The sequence below is a fragment of the Lithobates pipiens genome, unplaced genomic scaffold (assembly GCF_037356315.1).
Source record: "Lithobates pipiens isolate NorthernLeopardFrog02 unplaced genomic scaffold, aLitPip1_a1.2 Scaffold_23, whole genome shotgun sequence".
NCBI lineage: Eukaryota > Metazoa > Chordata > Amphibia > Anura > Ranidae > Lithobates > Lithobates pipiens.
This window is the reverse complement of record NW_027507785.1, coordinates 63,777,451-63,798,539: the sequence shown is the minus strand read 5'-3', so window position 1 is coordinate 63,798,539 and position 21,089 is coordinate 63,777,451. Positions and strand designations below refer to the sequence as shown.

At 44.8% G+C, this 21,089-nt stretch overlaps 1 protein-coding gene across 1 annotated transcript in view; it reads right to left on the bottom strand.

Moving 5' to 3' along the window:
- CHST13 (carbohydrate sulfotransferase 13) overlaps nt 1–17,984 on the bottom strand; it is a 51,834-nt gene extending 33,850 nt beyond the window's left edge. Inside the window, exon 1 of the mRNA XM_077451744.1 lies at nt 17,768–17,984. Coding sequence (XP_077307870.1) covers nt 17,768–17,855 — 88 coding nt within the window. The 5' untranslated portion in view covers nt 17,856–17,984. The remainder of the gene's footprint in view (nt 1–17,767) is intronic.
- Between the last annotated feature and the right edge of the window lie 3,105 nt (nt 17,985–21,089).

Here is a 21,089-nt window from a genome sequence, read left to right as displayed (position 1 = left end):
ATCTTTTGTTCAGACATCATCCAGTGCTACCATTTACTGCCGGCTCAGAGATGTCCCAAAAAAACAAAAACGAAACACCCCAGGTGCCTGTACAGTTCTTGGCTGTGTTCACAAATGCCTGACACAGATCAGCCCCTACTGCAGCCTCTCACCTTTTGACATGCAATAAGTTACAATGTAGCAGTCTGATCACTGGAGGAGGGGAGACTAAAGAAAATACATACACACACACACACACACACACACACTCTGTGGTTCAATTATGCCCCCGATGACGTCTGGTTACGATGAAAATCAGTGTAAGGAGTTGGAGTACATGACGTTGTCAAGCTCAACAGCCGGCCATTACACTTTATGGAAACATTGATTGTTTTTATTGGATTGAAATGTGCTTTTTTTTGTGTTGTCTGTGAGTAGTCTTGCCTTTGCTGTACTCCAAAAAATTTTTCAAATATTATTATTATTATTATTATTATTATTATTATTATTAATAATAATAATCACATACTGCACACATCTTGCTTGTGAAAGTTCTAGTGCAGGAACAAAAAAATAAAAAAATTAAAAATAAAAAATATATATAAAACAAACACACCAGACCTAAACCAGAATGAGGACAGATAGAGTGTCACCTCCTAGAAAATGGAGATTAAATTGTGGAATTGATCTGTGGTGCAATCGGTCATTGGAATATCTGGCGCTGTTCCTGGAAATTAATGACATTTGGCAGCGCCGAGCATAACATAGTAATAAAGTCAGCTGGAAGACGTCTCGCGCTCACAGAGTTCATCCAACATTGTTACAGAATGGGAAAAATCCTTTCCAGGCCCAGAGCACAAAATCTACTGTAAAGTCCACTTCACATCATCCTGGCAGCAAAAGGATAGATATATAGATAGAGAGACACACGGCCCCCTTCCCACCAGATCTCAGGTATCCCAGAACTATTGCATATCCTATCACAGGCTGCCGTACAGCCAATCAGGGAGTTGCAATGTAGAAAAATTGTAAAACGCACAGTAGACGCCGGTGTCTTGTGAAATAGGGTCCTCCATCAGATGCTGTCCCCTGCGTACTGCGCATGCGCAGTACACAGGAGCACAGATTCCGAAAATTGCCGAGGACGAACGGCGCCTGCGCCGTGAGTCCAGGTTCTATCCCCACTATCCAAGTGGACATAGAGTTAGAATAAAAAAGAGCCGAGCGGAGCGAGGCCGAGCCCGAAGCGTGGCGAGCGAAGCTCGCCCGCGAGGGGCCCTCTAAAATTCTAAACCCTATGTCCGCTTGGATAGTGGGGCTTCCTCCTCCACTCACGGCGCAGGCGCCGTTCAGCTTCGGAGATTTTCCGAAGCTTCATCTGCTCCGTACTGCGCATGCGCAGTACGGAGCGGACACATATGGATGGCCGGACTCTATTAGGCAGAACACCGGCAATGGAAGGGATTGAATTTTAAGGTCTCATGCACATGGCGCATTTTTTTACAGCTGCCGATTTGGGCGTCAGACTTTTTTTATTTTATTTTACACTGCCTCTAAACTCCCCAACATGTTATCCTGTGTTCACACACACCTAGGCTTTTACCAACGTTTATTTGCCAGGAGAGTTAGTGGCAGAAAACAAACTCTGCCAGTTCATCCTGGAGCAGCAGCGTTTTGGCAAGAAAAATGCTGATAATTCCTAAGCTCTTTTTTATTTATATATTTATTTAGTAGAGGCCGCCAGCATCCTTAGCAACCAGTGAATAGCCAGTTGTTAAGGAGCTGCCGGAAATCTGGCTGTCGAGTTCTTAAGAATGGATGAGTCATCAGCTGTCAGCGGTGTTGCCTGCTGACAGCTAAATGTTAAAAGGAGTTCTAAAAAGGTAATTATATATATAAAAAAAAAAAAAAAAAAAAAAAAAAAACACCCACACGTTATACTTACCTCCACTGTGAAGCACGTTGTTCAAGTGGCCCCGAACCTGGTACTCTGGGGTCCTTTGGCGGTTGTCTCTGCTCCCCCCCCCCCGCAAGGGCTTCTCACGTTCACGCAAGCTCCCTCGCATGATGAGGAGTGCTTCTGGGCATGCTCCCGTGATACAGCCGGTGGCCATAGCCGTTTACTGTATCACTCGACCCCGCCCCCCCCTGCGCGCAGCATCATTGGATGTTATAGACAGTAGCACGAGCCAATGGCTGTGCTGCTTTCAATCCATCCACTGTAACCATTAAACGGCCAGGCTGAGCGGCGAAGAGGATGTCAGGACTTTTGAGGGGTGAAGTAAAATGGGGGGCTATCATTGTCGGATGTTTTTTTACCTTAATGCGGCCAAGGTTTAGGTGAAGAGGCCCATGTTCGGGGGGGGGGGGGGGGCAGAGCCAAAAGCCAAAGAAGACAAAATAAAAAGCAGCAGATTATGGCCTCAGTCATCTGGGTGTTGAGGCCCATAGTCCATGAATCAGCTGGAGCAGCCAGATGTAGAGTACAGGCAGCCCATTCAAGTGTATGGGGACGCAGCGGCTACATGGACACAGCCTCTCGTCAGAGTTTGACAGTTGTGCTGGTAAGTGAAAAGTAGACACTGCAACCACTGAACCACACAACTGTCAAATGGGATGAGCAGCTGTGCCCCTATTGACAGCCATTTACAGCCCCGGACTCCGATCCAACCAAGCAGATGTTTTACCATCGGTTTCTCACAGGGCAGTCCGCGCTCGGATACCTAGTAGTGAATGGAGATGACGATCGACTCAAGCAGCCAGATAAATGGCAGCCTTGGGTTTTCCATTTTAAATGTTTGTTGATCCATGGAAGTTTTCTTAAAAAAAGTGATTAGTAAATGGAAAATTTCTGTTTTGCTCGCCAATATAATAAAAATATTTTCCAAAGACGCTTTGTTCTCAAACAGCGTCTCCTCTCTACCAGAAAACAGACTGCAACATTGTAACGTGAGAAGCTGAAGCAGGGCTTGAATTGTGTCAAGACATTTGTAAACAGATTCTAGAACTGCACAGGCACCAGGATTTAAACAATGGTGTCACCTCTGAACCATCATTTCAGCAAGTAGATGGTGACCCTGGATGATGCCTGAACAAAGATGGTGCCGCTCTTCTGGAGAGAAAAGCAGATAAAGTGTGAAGGGAGTACTGTGATCTCTGTGAGAGGTAATCAATACCTGGAAGCATTACACTTCTACATTACTTAGCATGCATACATTAAAACGCATGGAGAACCTATCTCATATTCCAGGTCGGCTATAGCTCCGCAAATACGCTGCAATGGATTGAAATCCTGCAGGTCCCCCTCCTGAAGAAGGCACATGTACAGGCCTGTCTGAAGTTTGCCAATCAACATCTGAATGATCCAGAGAAGGATTGAGAAAGTTCTGTGGTCAGAAGAGACCAAAATTAAGCTCTTTGGCATTAACTCAATCTGCCATGTTTGGAGGAAGAAAACTGCTGACTAACAGCATCATCCCTACAGTCAAGCACAAAGGTAGAACATACTTTGGGGCCGTTTCTCTGCTAAAGTTACAGGTTGACTTTGCTGCATTGAGGGGCAAATGGACAGGGCCATGTGTTGTAAAATCTTGGATGAGAACCTTCTTCTCTCAGCCATAACACTGAAGATGGGTCATGGATGGGTCTTCCGGCATGACAATGACCCAAAACATACCGCCAAGGCAACACAGGAGTGGCTCAAGAAGAAGCACATTAAGGTCATGGAGTGGCCTAGCCAGTCTCCAGACCTTAAAGTGGTTGTAAACCCTTACAAACCACTTTGACCTACAGGTAAGCCTAGATTAAGGCTTACCTGTAGGTCCAAGCAATATCTCCTAAACCTATATGGTTTAGGAGACATTTGCCCGAAAACAGGCACCGCTGTCTACGGCGCATGCACCGTAGACAGCGGCGTGCAGGCGCACTGAGCGCGGCATTCTCAGCGACGGAGCTGCCGCGCGTGTCGGCTCCCATGCGCATGCGCGGGAGTGACGACATCGCGGCTTCGCCGAATGACAGCGGCGGAGCTGCGAGAGCCCACCAACAAGATGGATGCGGCGGACTACAGGGGACAGCGGCGACTTCGCTGGCTCCTGTGTCAGGTAAGCGACACATAATGGGGTAGTATGCGATGCATTGTAGTCCATTATGCTTTGCCTTTGCAGGGAATGAAAGAGGAAGTAAACTCATCATCAGGGTTTACTTCCTCTTTAACCCTATAGAAAATTTATGGAGGGAGCTGAAACTACGAGTTGCCAAGAGACAGCCAAGAAACCTTAAGGATTTAGAGAAGATCTGTAAAGAAGAGAGGACCAAAATCCCTCCTGAGATGTCTGCAAACCTGGTCACCAACTACAAGAAACGTCTGACCTCTGTGATTGCCAACAAGGGTTTCTCCACCAAGTACCAAGTCATGTTTTGCTTGGGGATCAAATACTTATTTTACTCACTGAACTTCAACTCAATTTCTAACATTTGTACTATGTGTTTTTTCTGGATTTTTGGTTGATATTCTGTCTCTATTAATTTAAAATTCACCTATGATAAAAGTTATAGACCCTTCATTTCTATGTAAGTGGGCAAACTTACAAAATCTGCAGGAAATCAAATCTGCAGGGGATTATATCATTTTTTACCCCCACCATATAGTGCTGCATCTAGATGTGTACAAATCTACTGTAGGCATCCAAATGCTTTTTTTTCTATGCCTGTGTGACGCGCCGTTACATGGCGTTCTATTACACGTATAGGAACTGAACTTTGCCTAGTCTTGTTAAAAAAAAAAAAAAAAAAGCAGCAAATGGGAATGTAGCTACAATCCGATACAAAAGGTTCTCAGTGACTTCACGGATCTATGTGAAACATGGCGATCCTACACCAAAGCAATCAGTGGAGGGGGGAGCATTTAAAGGGTGATGTCAGCTAGGAAATATTTTTACTGTTTTTATAAGACCCCCCCTCTCTGGAGGTCTCAGATTGTAGATTCCACAATGCGGCCCAGAAACAGAGCGGTTGTGTCTGTTGGGGGAAAGGGGAGACCACTTTTTTTTTTTTGCTGCCACTTTGGCGAAGACCCTGGGAGGGGCCACAGGTCCCCAGACTAAACAATTAACCTATTCACTGCCAGAGGGGGAGATCCCAACCAAGGCAGCTCACCGGCCAATTTTTAGCACTGCTGCGGTTTGCAGGAGAGGTATTAAAACAGTCTGGAGCGCAGAATGAATGGAGGCTTCTGTTCCAGCTTTAAAACAATACGAGACGCGGTCCGCTTCCAGGGACAAAACAAAGTAACATTGTGTGCAAAACAAATGTTTACAAATAGGTAACATGCAGCTATTAAAAGATTAGATACCGCGGGTAAAAAAAATAAATAATAAAATAAAAAAAAATATATACAAGTATTGATCATGTCACAATTTTTCTAGGTAAACGAATGTCTAAGCCCTTGTACACACGGTCGGAGATTCCGACAACCAAATCCATCGGAGTTATTCCCGAACCAGGTCCGGAAGTGATGTTGCATACACACGGTCGGACTAAATTGTCGGAAAATCCGTTTGTACATAACGTGATGACGTTATTTCGTTACAACGGGATTACGTTCAGGCTAGTAGCCAATAGCTTTGGTCTAGGAATTTGATCTGAGCATGAGTGGCACTTTGTCCGTCGGAGTAGACTACACATGATCGGAGTATGTCCGATCGGAGCATTTTGTCAGAAAATATTTCCGGCAAGTTGGAAAAGTTAGTCCGACGGATATTCCGACGGAAACAGTCCGATGCAGACCACACACAGTCGGAATATCCAACAAAACGCTCTGATAGGAAACATTCCGATGGAATCTCCGACCGTGTGTACAAGGGCTAACTCAGCGATTCTCAACCAGGGTTCCTCCAGAGGTTGCTAGGGGTCCTTTTAGCATTGGGCAATTTCTGCCTCTCAGATAAGTTCCCACTGATACCATTGGTCTTTTTAGCTATCTGTAAGGAGGTAATTCTTCTCAATGACCACAAGTATAAGGATCATTCTTCCCACTGACCATCACACTAATCATCATGAGTTGTAGATTTCTAGGAGAGGTTCCCCGAGACCAGAGAACTATTTCAAGGGTTCCTCTGGGTTGAAAAGGTTGAGAAAGGCTGGTCTAATTGATATGAAGTTCACCTATGTCAGTAACAACCCATGCAATCCATACATACAAAGAAACCAAAACAAATACGTTCAGAAATGAAGTTATGTGTAATAAAATGGAATGACACCGTGAAAAAGTATTGAAGAAAGGGGGAGGTGCAAAAAGGCATGGAAAGCTGAAATCTATGAGTAATTAGAAAGCAGACCTGCCCCTTGTCAGTGCAAATTAATATCAGCTAGTTCAGTCTCAACTGATGGCCTATAAAAAGGTGTCTCATTACCAAGGTGTCACACAAACATCTCATGATGGGTAAAAGCTCTCTCTAAGCCCCTGTACACACGGTCGGAGATTTCAACAACCAAATCCGTCGGATCTTGTCCGAAACTGTTGCATACACACGGTCGGACTAAGTCGTCGAAAAATCCGATCATTCAGAACGTGATGACGTAATTTCGTTACGATGGGACTACATTCAGGCTAGTAGCCAATAGCTTTGATGTAGGAATTTGATCTGAGCATGCGTGGCACTTGGTCCGATCAAAATTCTCTACACATGATCGGAGTATGTCCGATCGAACCAGTTGGTCAGAAAATATTTCCAACAAGTTGGAAAATTGGGTCCGACGGAATCAGTCCGATGCATACCACAAACAGTCGAATTATCCGACAACACGGTCCGATAGGACACATTCCGACGGATTCTCTGACCGTGTGTACAAGGGCTAAGACCTTCACAACCTACCAATGACATTGGTTACAGAAGGGTTTCTAAACTTCTGAATGTTCCAGTGAGCACTGTTGGGGCCATAATCCGGAAGTGGAAAGAACATTTCAACATAATCTGACCATGACCAGGTGCTCCTTGCAAGATTTTGGACAGAGGAGTGAGAAGAATTATCAGAAGGGTTGTCCAAGAGCCAAGGGGACCACTTGAGGAGACCTTTAGAAAGACCTGGAATTAGAAGGTACAATTGTTTCAAAGAAAACAATAAGTAATGCACTCACCCTCCATGGCCTGTATGCACGCTCACCACACAAGACTCCCATTGCTATAGAAAAAGCATGTTGAAGCTCCTTTAAAAGTGAAGGTCCGCACATCACTGCAAAAATTAAAAGCCAGCAGCTACAGATACAGCAGCAGCTGACTTTTAATATTAGGAAAACGTACCTGTCCTGGAGTCCAGAAATGTTGGCACCGCAGCTGGTGTTTCCATTAGCTGACGGGTGCTGCTGCTGCCATTGCCAGTAAGGGAACTCGGTAGTGAAGCATTACGGCTTCACCCGGGGTCCCTACTGCGCATGCATGAGGCACCCACTGCACTCTCCTACTGGTCTGGTGGCAGAGGGAGGAGGGAGCCGAGTGCTGACATAATGCGCCCAGGCAGGGGCTTCCGGAAGTGGGGACAGGTATCTGTTCCCCCCTTCCCCTAAAAGGTGCCAAAATGAAGCAGGGGGGGGGCGAGACAAATGAGCGGAGGAAGTTCCACTTTTAGGTGGAACTCTGCTTTAGAGAGTTTGCTGCACAACACTTAGACAAGCCTGTAAAAAAATACTTGGAGAATATAGTCTAATAAGATGAGACCAAAACTGATCTCTTTGGATGCCATAATACACACCATGTTTGGAGGTCACATGGCAGATCACCTCAAAAACACCCCCCATACCAACAGTGAGGTTTGGAGGTGGGAACATCATGGTGTGGGGCTGTTTTTCAGCATATGGTACTGGCAAACTTCATATCATTGATGGAAGGATGAATGGAAAAATGTACCAAGGCGTTCTTGATAAAAACCTGCTGCCATCTACCAGGATGATGAAGATGAAATGAGGGAGGACATTTCAGCATGACAATGATCCCAGACACAAAGCCAAGGAAACTCGGAAGGAAAGAAAAAAAAGAAAAAAAGAAGAAAAAAAAGAAAAAAAAGAAAGAAAATAAAGCAGCTACAATGGCCCAGCCATTGAAAGAACTAAAAAGGTCAGAGTTCATAGAAGAGGTCCATCGAACTGTCAAGATTTGAAGACTGTTTGTGTGGAAGAATGGGCTAATAAAAAAAAAAAAAAAAAAAAAAAAAAAAAAAATCACACCTGAGCAACACATGCGACTTGTTTCTCCATACAGGAGGAGTCTTGAAGCCATCATTACCAACAAACGATTTTGTACCAAGTATTAAATAAATGTCACTTAGCTTTTCTGCACTTCATTCAAAATACACTGCCCTTGCCATAGTACCCCAGTACCATGTGATCTGGTGCTTGCAATGCCATTAACAATGTATTGGCCCCCGGCAGCAGATTGAAAACGCCTCAAGTTTGTTAGCACCCGATTGCGTGGTACTATGGTGAGGAACGTTTTCTAAAATAGTGCAAAAGTGTGAAGTGTTGCCAAATGGCACTTCATGGAAACGCACACGGACTGCATAAACGCCATAGGGGAGATTATGGCGCTTGCAGTGCATTTTAATTGACATCACTGGAAGCGTTTGAGGAGCAGTAAAGCCCAGCATACATGATACATCAGCTTAAAAGGGGGTTGTAAACCCTCGTGTTTTTTCACCTTAATGCATCCTATGCCACCTATCAATGCCCACAAGTCGTGCCAATCAGTGCCACCTAGCAGTGCTGCCTTTCAGTTTAACCTATCAGTGCCCATCACTACCACCCATCAGTGCCACTTCTCAGTGCCCACCAATGCCACCTATCAATGCCCTTCAGTGCCGCCTCATCAGCGTACATCAACGAAGGAGAAAAATTACCGTTTTGCAAAATTTTATAACAAAATATAAAATTCTCTTTATTTTTTTTTATTTTTTTTAAATTCGGTCTTTTTTTTTTTTTTTTGTAAAAACAAACATTCAAAAAAGGGGATCAAATACCACCAAACAAAAGCTCTATTTGTGGGGGGGGGGGGGGGGGGTGATAAAAATTTCATTTGGGTACAGTGTTGTATGACCACACAATTGTCATTCAAACTGTGACAGCGCTGAAAGCTGAAAATTGGTCTGGACAGGAGGGGGGTATAAGTGCCTAGTAAGCAAGTGGTTAATAAAAAAAAAAATAAAAATAATAAAAAGCAGAATTTAGTGCAATTCTCATCTTCAATCCAGAGTTGTCTCCTCTGACCTCTAAATTGATGGCCAACGTCAATCAACCCACATCCTCTTAGTCAAGGCTGTCACAGGGGGCCGTGTCATCACACAGCCAGGGCTCAGAGTATTATAGCACTGCAGCTGGAGACGAGGAAGAAGGACCCATAACGTCATCAGAAAGAGCAAAAAACACCCATGGGAAACTTTTTTTTTTTCCATTATTTTGTTTTAGGAAGTGGGGGAGGGGGGGGGGGGGTTGTATAACTTCTGCTTTACAAGTTTTGATTTTCCGCATCTGGACTACCACTGCCGGTGTTTATGAAGTTGAAGGACTTTTCTTCAGCTTAGACAAAACTCCAGGCCACCTTATGAGGAAAGATCAGAACAGTACTGTACTACAAGGACAGCATCCAATAAAAGGAACTGTGTCCAAAGGGCCACATACAGTTTGGAGACCATTGTTCTAGAGCAGTGGTCTCCAAAATGTGGTCCTTTGTTTACCCTTATCTGGCCCTTTGGACACTACTCCAACTGACACCAACGATGGGACATGGGGGCTGGGGCTTGCTTCCACTGACCAGTCTGGCCCACCCCAAAGCCTGAAGAACAGTAAATTGGTCCTTTGTTTATGAAGATTGGAGACCCCAGATCTAGGAGGCTGAAAAATCACTGTATACTCCAGTGATCTCCACTGGCTTCCGTGTCAAGTGGCTGTCCTGCTGCATTGTGAACACAGAGGGTCGGCTGCTGGGCACCGGTGCCATTCAAAGACTACTTTGCACGTTCTGAATGAATGCAAAGCATTCTCTGATTGAATGAGGTGGAGAACGTGATGTCGCCACCCCACCTCTCCACTTTGTCCAACAAGAGAATGCCTTGCATTCATTCAGAAAGTGCAAAGTAGTCTTTGAATGGCACCGGTGCCCAGCAGCCGATCTCCCGTGTTCACAATGCAGCAGGGCATCCGCTCAGCATTGGACCAGGAAGTTAGTGGAGATCACGTGAGTCGAGGTGTGTATACAGAGATTTCCAGTTTCTAGAAGATCCCACAGCTTTGGTATATACTTAGTTAGTTATACTGCTCCAAGCTGGACCTAGGTAACTATATAAAAATACACACACACACACAAAAAACCATATAAAGCAGTAATAAACCCAAAAGAAATCATTACATTGGAGCTCACCCATCATTAGATGGCTGCATTTGCTTTCCCATCCAAGGATCCTGCCAGTAAGGCTCCATTCACACTTGTCCTGCAACTTTGATGTCCAAGTTTTCCAATGATAACCATTCATATACGTGCGACTTAAAGTTGCAGCGACTTCGGGGTAAATCATGCACTACTTTTGTCCAACTTTCCTGCAACTTGAGGGCCATAGACCCCAATGTTAACCCTCAAACGTCGCATGAAAGTCGTACCTGAATGTTATACAATGCAACTTGTGTACAACAGTTGTCCATTATCACTGGTCAAAGCCAAAGTCATATCCAAGTTGCACCCATCCAAAGTTGCGTCAAAAGTTGTACTCCAAAATCGGCGCAACTTTTTGGAGTTGTACAAGTCTGAATGGAGCCCAAGCCTCTTTTTCAACAGAACAAGCTGTCTTGCAGTTACAGAGATGAGGCAAACTATTTAATACTGTCAAGGGTGCTTATAATGATCAGCTTTTATTCACGTAAAAATAAATAATGAATGTCCCTCACGCTGGGTGTGTAAATAGAATATGGATAGGTAATTGCTGCTCAATCTATAGTGTATACAATGCACTAAAGTGATAAATATAAATTGATCTGCGCAACTATGATGGGCTAAAATTTTAAATAGATGAGCAAATGCCACTAAAATAGACTACAGTGTGAAAAGGGGAGTATATGTACAAGTAAAAGTAAAATGGTGCTACTTATGTTAATATGTAAAATCACATATACATAGAACAATACTCTGCAAACAAAAAATACATTCTGTGCAAAAAGAAAACGCGTGCAAAATTCATTTCAGTACAATCAATCCTGTGCAAAAAAAAGCAGTTCTGTGCTGGATTCTATAAACCACTGAAAACAACACACACACACTTGATGGCCAATATAATTGACTATATAAATTATAATCGTGCACTATTCACACCACACAATAAATGATGAACTGCTTATATTGACCCAATAGTCCATACAATGTAGCTGATAAAACCAGAATGGGGTAAAAAGTGCAAAGTCTTCAATAGTGTTCTACAGTGTGAAATCTTTGTGTGTGTCACTTAATGCTCTCACCTCTATTCAGATGATAACCGGTGTTCTGGCAGATAGTGTCCGCCTCGTATTGCGCATGCGCAGTACAGGGCAGAAGAAGCTTCGGAAAATCTCTGAAGATGAATGGCGCCTGCGCCGTGAGTGGAGGTGGTAGCCCCACCATCCAAGCGGACATAGGGTTGGGAAAATTAGAGGGCCGCTCGCCACGCTTTGCACTCGGCTCTTTTATATTCCTGCTCTATGTCCACTTGGATGGTGGGGATAGAACCTGGACTCATCCTCAGCCATTTTCGGAATCTGTGTGTGCTGTGGACACCATGGGGGGGGACTGTATATGATTGGACACCGGCTTAATAAACTTAGTATGGTTGTGGAGTCTTCCAGGGTCCCTGTTCATTAGGGATAGTCCTCCAGTCTTGTGCCTCTAATGTGTGCTTTTAATGGGTCAGCGCGATTCCGATATTCATATACACCAGGCATATGTGGGGAATAAAAGGATAAATTCCCATAGCATGATAAGTTTAACACACACTATAAATTTTATTAAACGAACAGCTAAATGGGCACTTACAACGATAAAAGAAAACGAATGGCAAATCTGTAAAATAATCAGCGTTACAGACGCCTCTTACATCACTTCCAGTCTTACGGTGTCCAGTCACTCTCTAAGCATTGCAACACCCCACAAGGTTATTTTACAGAATTTGCCATTCATTTTCTTTTATCATAGTAAGTGCCCATTTGGCCGTTCGTGTAATAAAATGTATAATGTGTGAGTAGTAACATGCCACCCCCCTGCTATGTATCCTAGGCTCACCTGTCCTCTCTGGATGTCTATGGTGGGTGTGAGCAGAGAAAGCAGAAGGATGCCAGCAGACATCACTGCTCTGCCCTAGCTAGATTGACCCCCAAAAGTGACAATATGTGACCACTTCCAGGTTCAGAGCCATCATTGCCTGGTCCCTGTGGAATGATCTGTTCTTGTTCTCAGCTTCAAAGGAGACATTAGGTTTCTTAATTCCAGACAGAAAAAGACCAATGAGAGCTTTTCTTTGGAAAATGTGACCGTGTGTATGCTCCATCGGAATTTAGCTGTCTGAATTCCTGCCAGCCAAAAATTTATAGCATGCTCTCAAGTTTCCCAATGGAAAAACTTTCTATCGGTAATTCCGATCGTGTGTATGCAATTCCGACACGCCAAAAAATCACGCATGCTCAGATTCAACTATGAGAAAGAAGCTATTGAACTTCCTTTTTCTAGTCGCGTCATACGTCACCGCGGAATTTGATGTGACCGTGTGTAGGCAAAACAGCTTGAACCGAATTCCGTTGGAAAAACTATCATAGCTTTTTCCGACGAGAATCCGATCGCGTGTACGCGGCATAAGTCCTTACATTAGTGCATCTCCAAATTTGCATGATTTCCACTGCGACTTTGAAGCATGATTTTGATACAACTTTTGGTGCAACTTTGATCTGATTTTACATTCTCTGGACCAAAGTAGTGAAGGAACCTTTTCTGAAGTCGCAGCGACTTCTGTAGCGTCAGTAGGAACGGTTCTCATAGAAATACATTCAATTTCACATGTCCTGCAACCTGGGGTCTCACAGGTCAGATGCCAAGTCAAACAAGTGTGAAAAAGGAGCCTTAGGGGGTGCGATACTCCCATGATCTCTCCGGAGGGGGGGGGGGGGGTTTAGAGAAAACACACTACACCACTCATCCCCCCCCCCCCCCCGAGAGATCATGGGAGTATCGCACCCCCTAAGGCTCCTTTTTCACACTTGTTTGACTTGGCATCTGACCTGTGAGACCCCAGGTTGCAGGACATGTGAAATTGAATGTATTTCTATGAGAACCGTTCCTACTGACGCTACAGAAGTCCCTAAGGCCCCTTTTCACACTTGTTTGACTTGGCATCTGATGTGATAGTAATGAAGTTGGAAAAAAATAAAAGAAAAAAGTAACCACTTAATGCAGTGATGGGGATCCTTGGCACCCCAGATGTTTTGTAACTACATTTCCCATGTTGCTCATGCACTCTGCAGTGTAGTTGAGCATCATGGGAAATGTAGTTACAAAACATCTGGCATACCAAGGTTCACCATCACTGCATTAATGCCTAAGCCTTTTTCTGACACTTCTTGCTTACAAGTTAAAATCAGTATTTTTTGCTAGAAAATTACTTAGGACCCCCAAACATTATACATTTTCTTTTTTTTTTTAAGCAGAGACCATAGAAATTAAAATGGTGATCATTGCAATATTTTATGTCACACTGTATTTGTGCAGCGGCCTTTCAAATGCAATCCCCCCCCCCCCCCGAAGAAATACACACTTATATGAAGAATAATAATAATAATAATAAAAAACAAAAAAAAAAAAAACCCACACACCACAGTAAAGTTAGCCTGATTTTATTTTGTACATGAAAGATGTACAAAATTGTGCACATGAAAGATACCCAAAATGTCATGCCTTACAATTGCACATGCTCGTGGAATGGCAACAAACTACAGTACTTAAAAATCTCCATAGGTGACACCTTATACATTTTTTAAATGGTTAACAGTTTAGAGTAACAGGGGAGGTCTAGTGCTAGATGTATTGCTCTCACTCAAACGATCGTGGCGATACCTCACATGTTTGGTTTGAAAACGGTTTACATTTGTGAGCGTGATTTACATACACGCTCGCTTCTGCTTCTTTACTTTTATTCTTTTTATTATTATAATATTATTATTATTTTTTTTTTTTTTTTTTTTTATTCTGATCACATTTAATGCTGGCACAAGGAATGTAAACATCCCTTGTGACAGTCATAGGCAATGACAGGTACTCTTTATGGAGAGATCTGGGGTCTGTAAGACCCCAAATCTCTCCTTTGCACTTAAAAGCATTCAAAAACGCCAAAGTTTGGCTGTTTTGAATGCTACCGTTTTTTGTTTTTTTTTGGTGCCTTTAAAGTGGTTGTAAACCCTTACAAACCACTTTGACCTACAGGTAAGCTTAGATTAAGGCTTACCTGTAGGTCCAAGCAATATCTCCTAAACCTATATGGTTTAGGAGATATTTCCCCGAAAACGGGCACCGCTGTCTACGGCGCATGCGCCGTAGACAGCGGCGCGCAGGCGCACTGAGCGCGGCATTTCCAAAAATGGAGCTGCCGCGCGTGTCGACTCCTGTGCGCATGCGCGGGAGTGACATCATCGCGGCTTCGCCGAATGACAGCGGCGGAGCTGCGAGACGCCACCAGCAAGATGGATGCTCCGGACTACAGGGGACAGCGGCGACTTCGCTGGCTCCTGTGTCAGGTAAGTGACACATAATGGGGTAGTATGCGATGCATAGTAGTCCATTATGCTTTGCCTTTGCAGGGAATGAAAGAGGAAGTAAACCCATCAGGGTTTACTTCCTCTTTAAGCCTTCAGTAAACCGGAAACGATGTAATGACATCGCTTTTGGGTTACTAGATCCGAGACGCAATCAAAGCCAATCCAGGTATCGTTCGGGTCTCTGGCCAGCCAGCGGACATGGCGGCTGGTCACTTGGGCGAGCCACGGAAGGCGGCTGCTTAGCCACCTCGGTTGTTATAAGAAAACTCTTTAAAAAACGGTAGTGGGGTGATGTCTGCAGGTGGTAAGGAAAAATAAAAAAGCAAAAACACCACACACAAAAAAAAAAAAAAAAAAAAGTGCCCCCCTTATACACAGCTATAAATATGCATTACATATACCAAATATAGCCACAGAGCCAGCATTTTTTTTTACCACGGTTTTAGCGGATTTTATTGCTTGAAATTGTCCAAAATGTCTTGATATGCTGACGCCTTAAGCGTTCCCTTCACTGAACCCCCACACCATAATCCCCCCTCCACCAAATGATTTGGACCAGTGCACAAAGCAAGGTGCATAAAGACATAGATGAGCAAGTTTGGAGTGGAGGAACTTGTCTGGCCTGCACAGAGTCCTGACCCCAACCCAATAGAACAGCTTTGAGGAAAATTAGAGCAGAGACTGTGAACCAGGCCTTCTCGTTCAACATCAGTGCCTGGCCTCACAAATGCACTTCTGGAAGAATGGTCAAACATTCCCATAGACACACTCCTAAACCTTGTGGACGGCCTTTCCAGAAGAGTTGAAGCTGTTATAGCTGCAAAGGGTGGGCCAACTCAATATTGAACCCTACAGACTAAGACTGGGATGCCATTAAAGTTCATGTGTGTGTAAAGGCATGTGTCCCAATACTTTTGGTAATATAGCGTAGATTTTGCAGGCTGAAAATAAATAAAATATCGAACAGATTCCTCCATCTACACTATACATTGTGGATGGATGAGTCTCCAGCCCAAGCAGCGGTTGCATCTGATTGAATGCAGATGCTGTTTGGATGACAATTTTTCACCCGACTCCTTCGGTTTTTTTGCAGTTGAAGGTTGTCAGGTGAAGTGGTGCAGACAGGGCCACCCACATAGTGAGTTTTGGTCAGTTCATCAGGAGATCGATCGGTTATTGGCCAGTATATACGTCATTACTTATGTAGATTGGTGCTTCTAAGCACCAACCCCCAACCCCCCCCCCCCCGCCAATTCACACCTATATGTGATAACACATGATCACAGGGCGGACATCATTTTCTTTCACTCCAGACAGGAACAAGCCGATCAATAGCCGGCAATCACATACGGAGAAGTGGATTTTGTTCGATGGTTAGGATACAATTGTCATTTGCAGATGTAAGTTGTCAATCACACCTCTAATAATGTTACAATTTGGTTGAAATACAGTTGTATTCATGAACAAAGTATCTCATTGTTGTCAATCGGCAGAAAACAATCAATATTTTGCTGCCATGTCCGACTCACTTAATCAAATCCGCTCTAAACCAAGTCATGGCCACCATAGAAAAGGATCGATTAAAGTCGCTGTGTACAGCCAGCAGACAATCAATGAGTTACTTTGTGTCCTGCCCGGTTATGCACAGTGAAGGGAAAGTTTAACGAGAATGTATTGAGTTTCTAACATGCAATGAATAGGAGCACAGACTTCGCAATGTGTAGGATCTTTGATTGGGGGGGGGGGGCACAGACCTTGTAATGTGTAGGATCTTTGATTGGGGGGGGGGGGGGTAGCACAGTCCCTGCAATATGTAGGGCCTATGAGGGGGGCACAGACCTTGCCTTGTATAGGATCTACGATGGGGAGGAGGAGGCACAGACCTTGCAATTTGTACAATCTATGATGGGGGGGGGGGGGGGGGGCACAGACCTTCCAATGTGTATGATCTGGGGGGGGGGGGGGGGTGCAGACCTTGCAATGTGTACAATGATGGGGGGGGGGGCACGCAATGTATAGGATCCACCATTGGGGGGGGGGGGGGCACAGACCAGACCTTGCAATGTATAGAATCCACCATTGGAGGGGCACAGACCCTGCAATGTATAGGATCCACCATTTGTGGGGGGGCACAGAGCTTGCAATATATAAGATCCACCATACATAAAGCTCCATCCAGGGTCCCTCCATCTACCATGGGTGGGGGGGGCACAGACCTTGCAATGTATAGGATCTACCCGGGGGGGGGGGGGGTCACAGACCTTGCAATGTATAGGATCTACCCGGGGGGGGGGGGGGTCACAGACCTTGCAATGTATAGGATCTACCCGGGGGGGGGGGGGGGGTCACAGACCTTGCAATATATAGGATCTACCATGGGGGGGCACGGACCTTGCAATGTATAGGATCTACCCTGGGGGGGGGGGGCACAGACCTTGCAATGTATAGGATCTACCATGGGGGGGGGGGCACAGACCTTGCAATGTATAGGATCTACCATGGGGGGGCACAGACCTTGCAATGTATAGGATCTACCATGGGGGGGGGGCACAGACCTTGCAATGTATAGGATCTACCATGGGGGGGGCACAGACCTTGCAATGTATAGGATCTACCATGGGGGGGGGGGGCACAGACCTTGCAATGTATAGGATCTACCATGGGGGGGGGCACAGACCTTGCAATGTATAGGATCTACCATGGGGGGGGGGCATAGACCCTGCAATGTATAGGCTCTACGATATGGGGGGGGGGGGGGTCACAGACCTTGCAATGGATAGGATCTACCATGGGGGGGCATAGACCCTGCAATGTATAGGCTCTACGATATGGGGGGGGGGGTCACAGAACTTGCAATGTATAGGATCTACCATGGGGGGGGGCACAGACCTTGCAATGTGTAGGCTCTACTATATACAAAGCCCCATCCAGGGTCCCTCCATTAGCCCTCAAGAGGTAAGTAAAGTGTGTAGAGCCACTTACCTGAGCTGAGGCTGCTCTGGAAGTAGAAGATGACCAGGATGAAGGAGCCCAGGCAAGTAGCCAGCACCATGACTTTGTTCTTCCTCATGCTGTGCAGGGGGCCAGCCCTGGGTGATCATTGCCCATGGAGTGTGTGCTGAGAGCCCAGCCAACTCACTATCAGCTTCTCCCTGCACAGCCAGGGGACCCACACAGGACTGTACCAACCCCCTTCCTCCTGAGAGGGGAGGACAAGCCTCCAACGTCACTCAGCAACACCCAATTCATCCCCCCTTCCACCAAGACTCATAGGTCTTCAGCCCATTCCACAGCAATAGGTAAGATCCAGCTAGTGAGGTTATTGTAGAGGGGCCCCCCTGCTGGCTGATCTCCCCCATGCCTGATTGCAGCATGGAACAATCCAGCCTCTTCTTTTTATGCCTTTCAGAAAACTTCTGAAACATTGTATCCTCTGTAAAGTTTACATTGTTTACTGATCTCGTCTGGAAGTGTAAATATTGACAATCAGACGTCATACAATGACCGATGGATCTAAACAAAGAGGATCTGCAGAGTGTGGTGGATGACACACAGGATATTTTTATACCCCCATCCCCCTCATTTCTGTTCCAGCGATTTATCGCTAGGAAAGTCATAATGATTTCCTATGGGGGTCTGTCATTCAGCGATTACCATTCATTAGCTTTTTGGCTTGACATCAAAATCGCTGGAAAGGATCGCGACTAGATTAATGTTCACGCCACAAAAACGCACTCCAAATCCGTTCTGGGTGCCTTTCTGCATGCGCGGTTTTAATGCGTTTTTTATACTTTCAAGAGCATTTTTTATGCGTTTTCAGATGCGTTTTTTTCTTCTATTTTCCCCTTTTGTTTTTTTCAATGTACTGGGGTCCGTGCATTTTTGATGCGTTCCAGTGCACTTTGGTGTGTTTTATTATGTGTTTCTGGATGCATTCCACGTGCTTTTTTTTTTTTCTTATTTTTCTTTTCTTTTTTTTTTCTTATTTTTCTTTTCTTTTTCTTTTCTTATTTTTCTTTTCTTTTTTTTACTGGGGTCCGGTGCATTTTTGATCCGTTCCAGTGCATTCCTGTTCGTTTTTGATGCCTTTTACCGCATTCCAGTACAGTCCAATGCAGGAAAAATGCAGCATGTTCTACTTTTTCTTTCTGGAACTGGAACGCCCCGGAACTGACCGCACTGTTGTGAACTGTGCCATTAGAAACCATATAACCTACTTTCCATGCGTTTTTGATGCAGAAAAATAACACAACGGACTGCATGTGGTGTGAACTGACCCTTACATCTATGGGCTGGTTCACAGCACAAAAACGCGCTCCAGATCCGTTCCAGATGCGTTTTTAATGCGTTCCAGTGTGTTTTAATGCATTTTTTGTGCGTTTCCAGATGCATTCCAGATGCTTTTTTCCTTTTTTTTTTTCCACTGCACTCCAGATCCGTTCCAGATGCATTTTTGCATGCGAGTTTTTGATGCGTTCCATTGTGCTTTAATACGTTTTTTGTTTCCAGATGCTTTCTTTTCCTTGTACCGGGGTCCCAGTGCATTTTTGATGCATTCCAGGACGTTCTTGATGCGTTTCACCATGTTCCAGTACAGTCCAGTGCAGAAAAAAATGCAGCATGTTCTACTTTTTTTTTACCTGGATCTGACTGCACTGGTGTGTGAACTATGTCATTGGAAACCATATAACCTACTTTCCATGCGTTTTTGATGCAGAAAAAAAACACACTGGACTGCATGTAGCCCTTTTGCCGCGTACACAGAGCCGGAATTTCTGGTAGCTAATGTTCAACGTGAGCTTGTTGTCGGAAATTCCGACCGTGTGTAGCCTCCATCGGACATTTTTTGTCGGAAAATTTGAAAGCTGGTTCTCAAATTTTCCAACAACAAAATCCGTTGTGGTAAATTCCGATCGTGTACACAGTTCCGACGCACAAAATTCCGGAATCAAGCAGAAGAGCCGCACTGGCTATTGAACTTCATTTTTCTCGGCTCGTCGTATGTCTTGTACGTCACCGCGTTCTTGACGTTTGGCATTTCTGACAACATTTATGCGACCGCGTGTATGCAAGACAAGTTTGAGCCAACATCTGAAGGAAAAAAATCCATGGTTTTGTTGTCGGAATGTCCGATCGTTTGTAGGCGGCATATATGTTTCTTAAGCCTGGGACACACTATGTGCTTTTTTTTCTGTTCAACCCAGTAGGTTGAATGAAAAAAAAACTGTCAGCTCCGGTCGGAGCCGCTGTACTCACTATGCAAAGTTAGTATAGCAATCTCCCCCGCTGAGCTGTTGTGTTCTGACAGGACGCCCCCCCCCCCCACCAGAACACTCTGCCATTGGCTGAGAGCACTGATCGGGAGTCTGTCGGCTGCTGGTTTTCCAGCATGCACATCCGCCCGCAAAAAGCCGGAGAAACCAACACATGGCTGAATGTCTGACGTTTCTTTCTTTTACCATTAAATGTCTCCCGACATTCGACCCGTGTGTACCTGGCTTTAGTGCGTTTGCAGTCCCACAGAAATGCACTGCAAAACATTTAACCTTATTGCTTATGGGTGTCGTTCACATCTATACAGTTTTGACAGGTACCCACTCCCACTTCTGGGTAAGATCGCCGATCGGTGATCTGCGACATTTCCGGCCCCTCCTCCTTCCCCTCGCTGCCTTCTGGGATACACACAGGTCACAGAAGATGGCGGGGCCATTCAGAAAGCGCAGCGACACTCGCGCAGTAGAAAACTGGCTGTGAAGCCTGCTTTCCCTTACCGAAGTATTCCAGGACAGGTAAGTGTCCTTATATTAAAAAGTCAGCAGCTACAGTATTTGTAGATGCTGACTTAAATTTTTTTTTCTTTTTCTTTTACAGACCGGAGCTCCTCTTTAAATTTATGGAAGGAGTAGCGAAGGATTAAAACCCCTGTTAGGTTTTTATTTTTCTGTCTCCCTTCATTTCCTGTCCCAGAGACACATCAGAAAGCTCTTAAGCCCCATACACATTATCAGATTTTATTCAGATTTTTGTCTTCAGATTTACACATTACGCCCATAGGTGTGCGCAGCCTATTGCGTTCGGGTGTGCACCCCAAATGTATTAAAACATGAATGGTGTTAGTAGAGCAGTGGATGGTGTCAGTAGTTTTTTTAGTTTTATTATTATTATTTTTTACTATTTTTTTTTTTAGGAGCCCTGTTGGGGGGGCTTTGGTGAAAAATTAGCAGGGGGAGTCTGCACCAGGCACACCCCCTGTGCACGCCTATGGTTACACCATGGACGGGGCTTCTTCAGAGCCCTACACTGC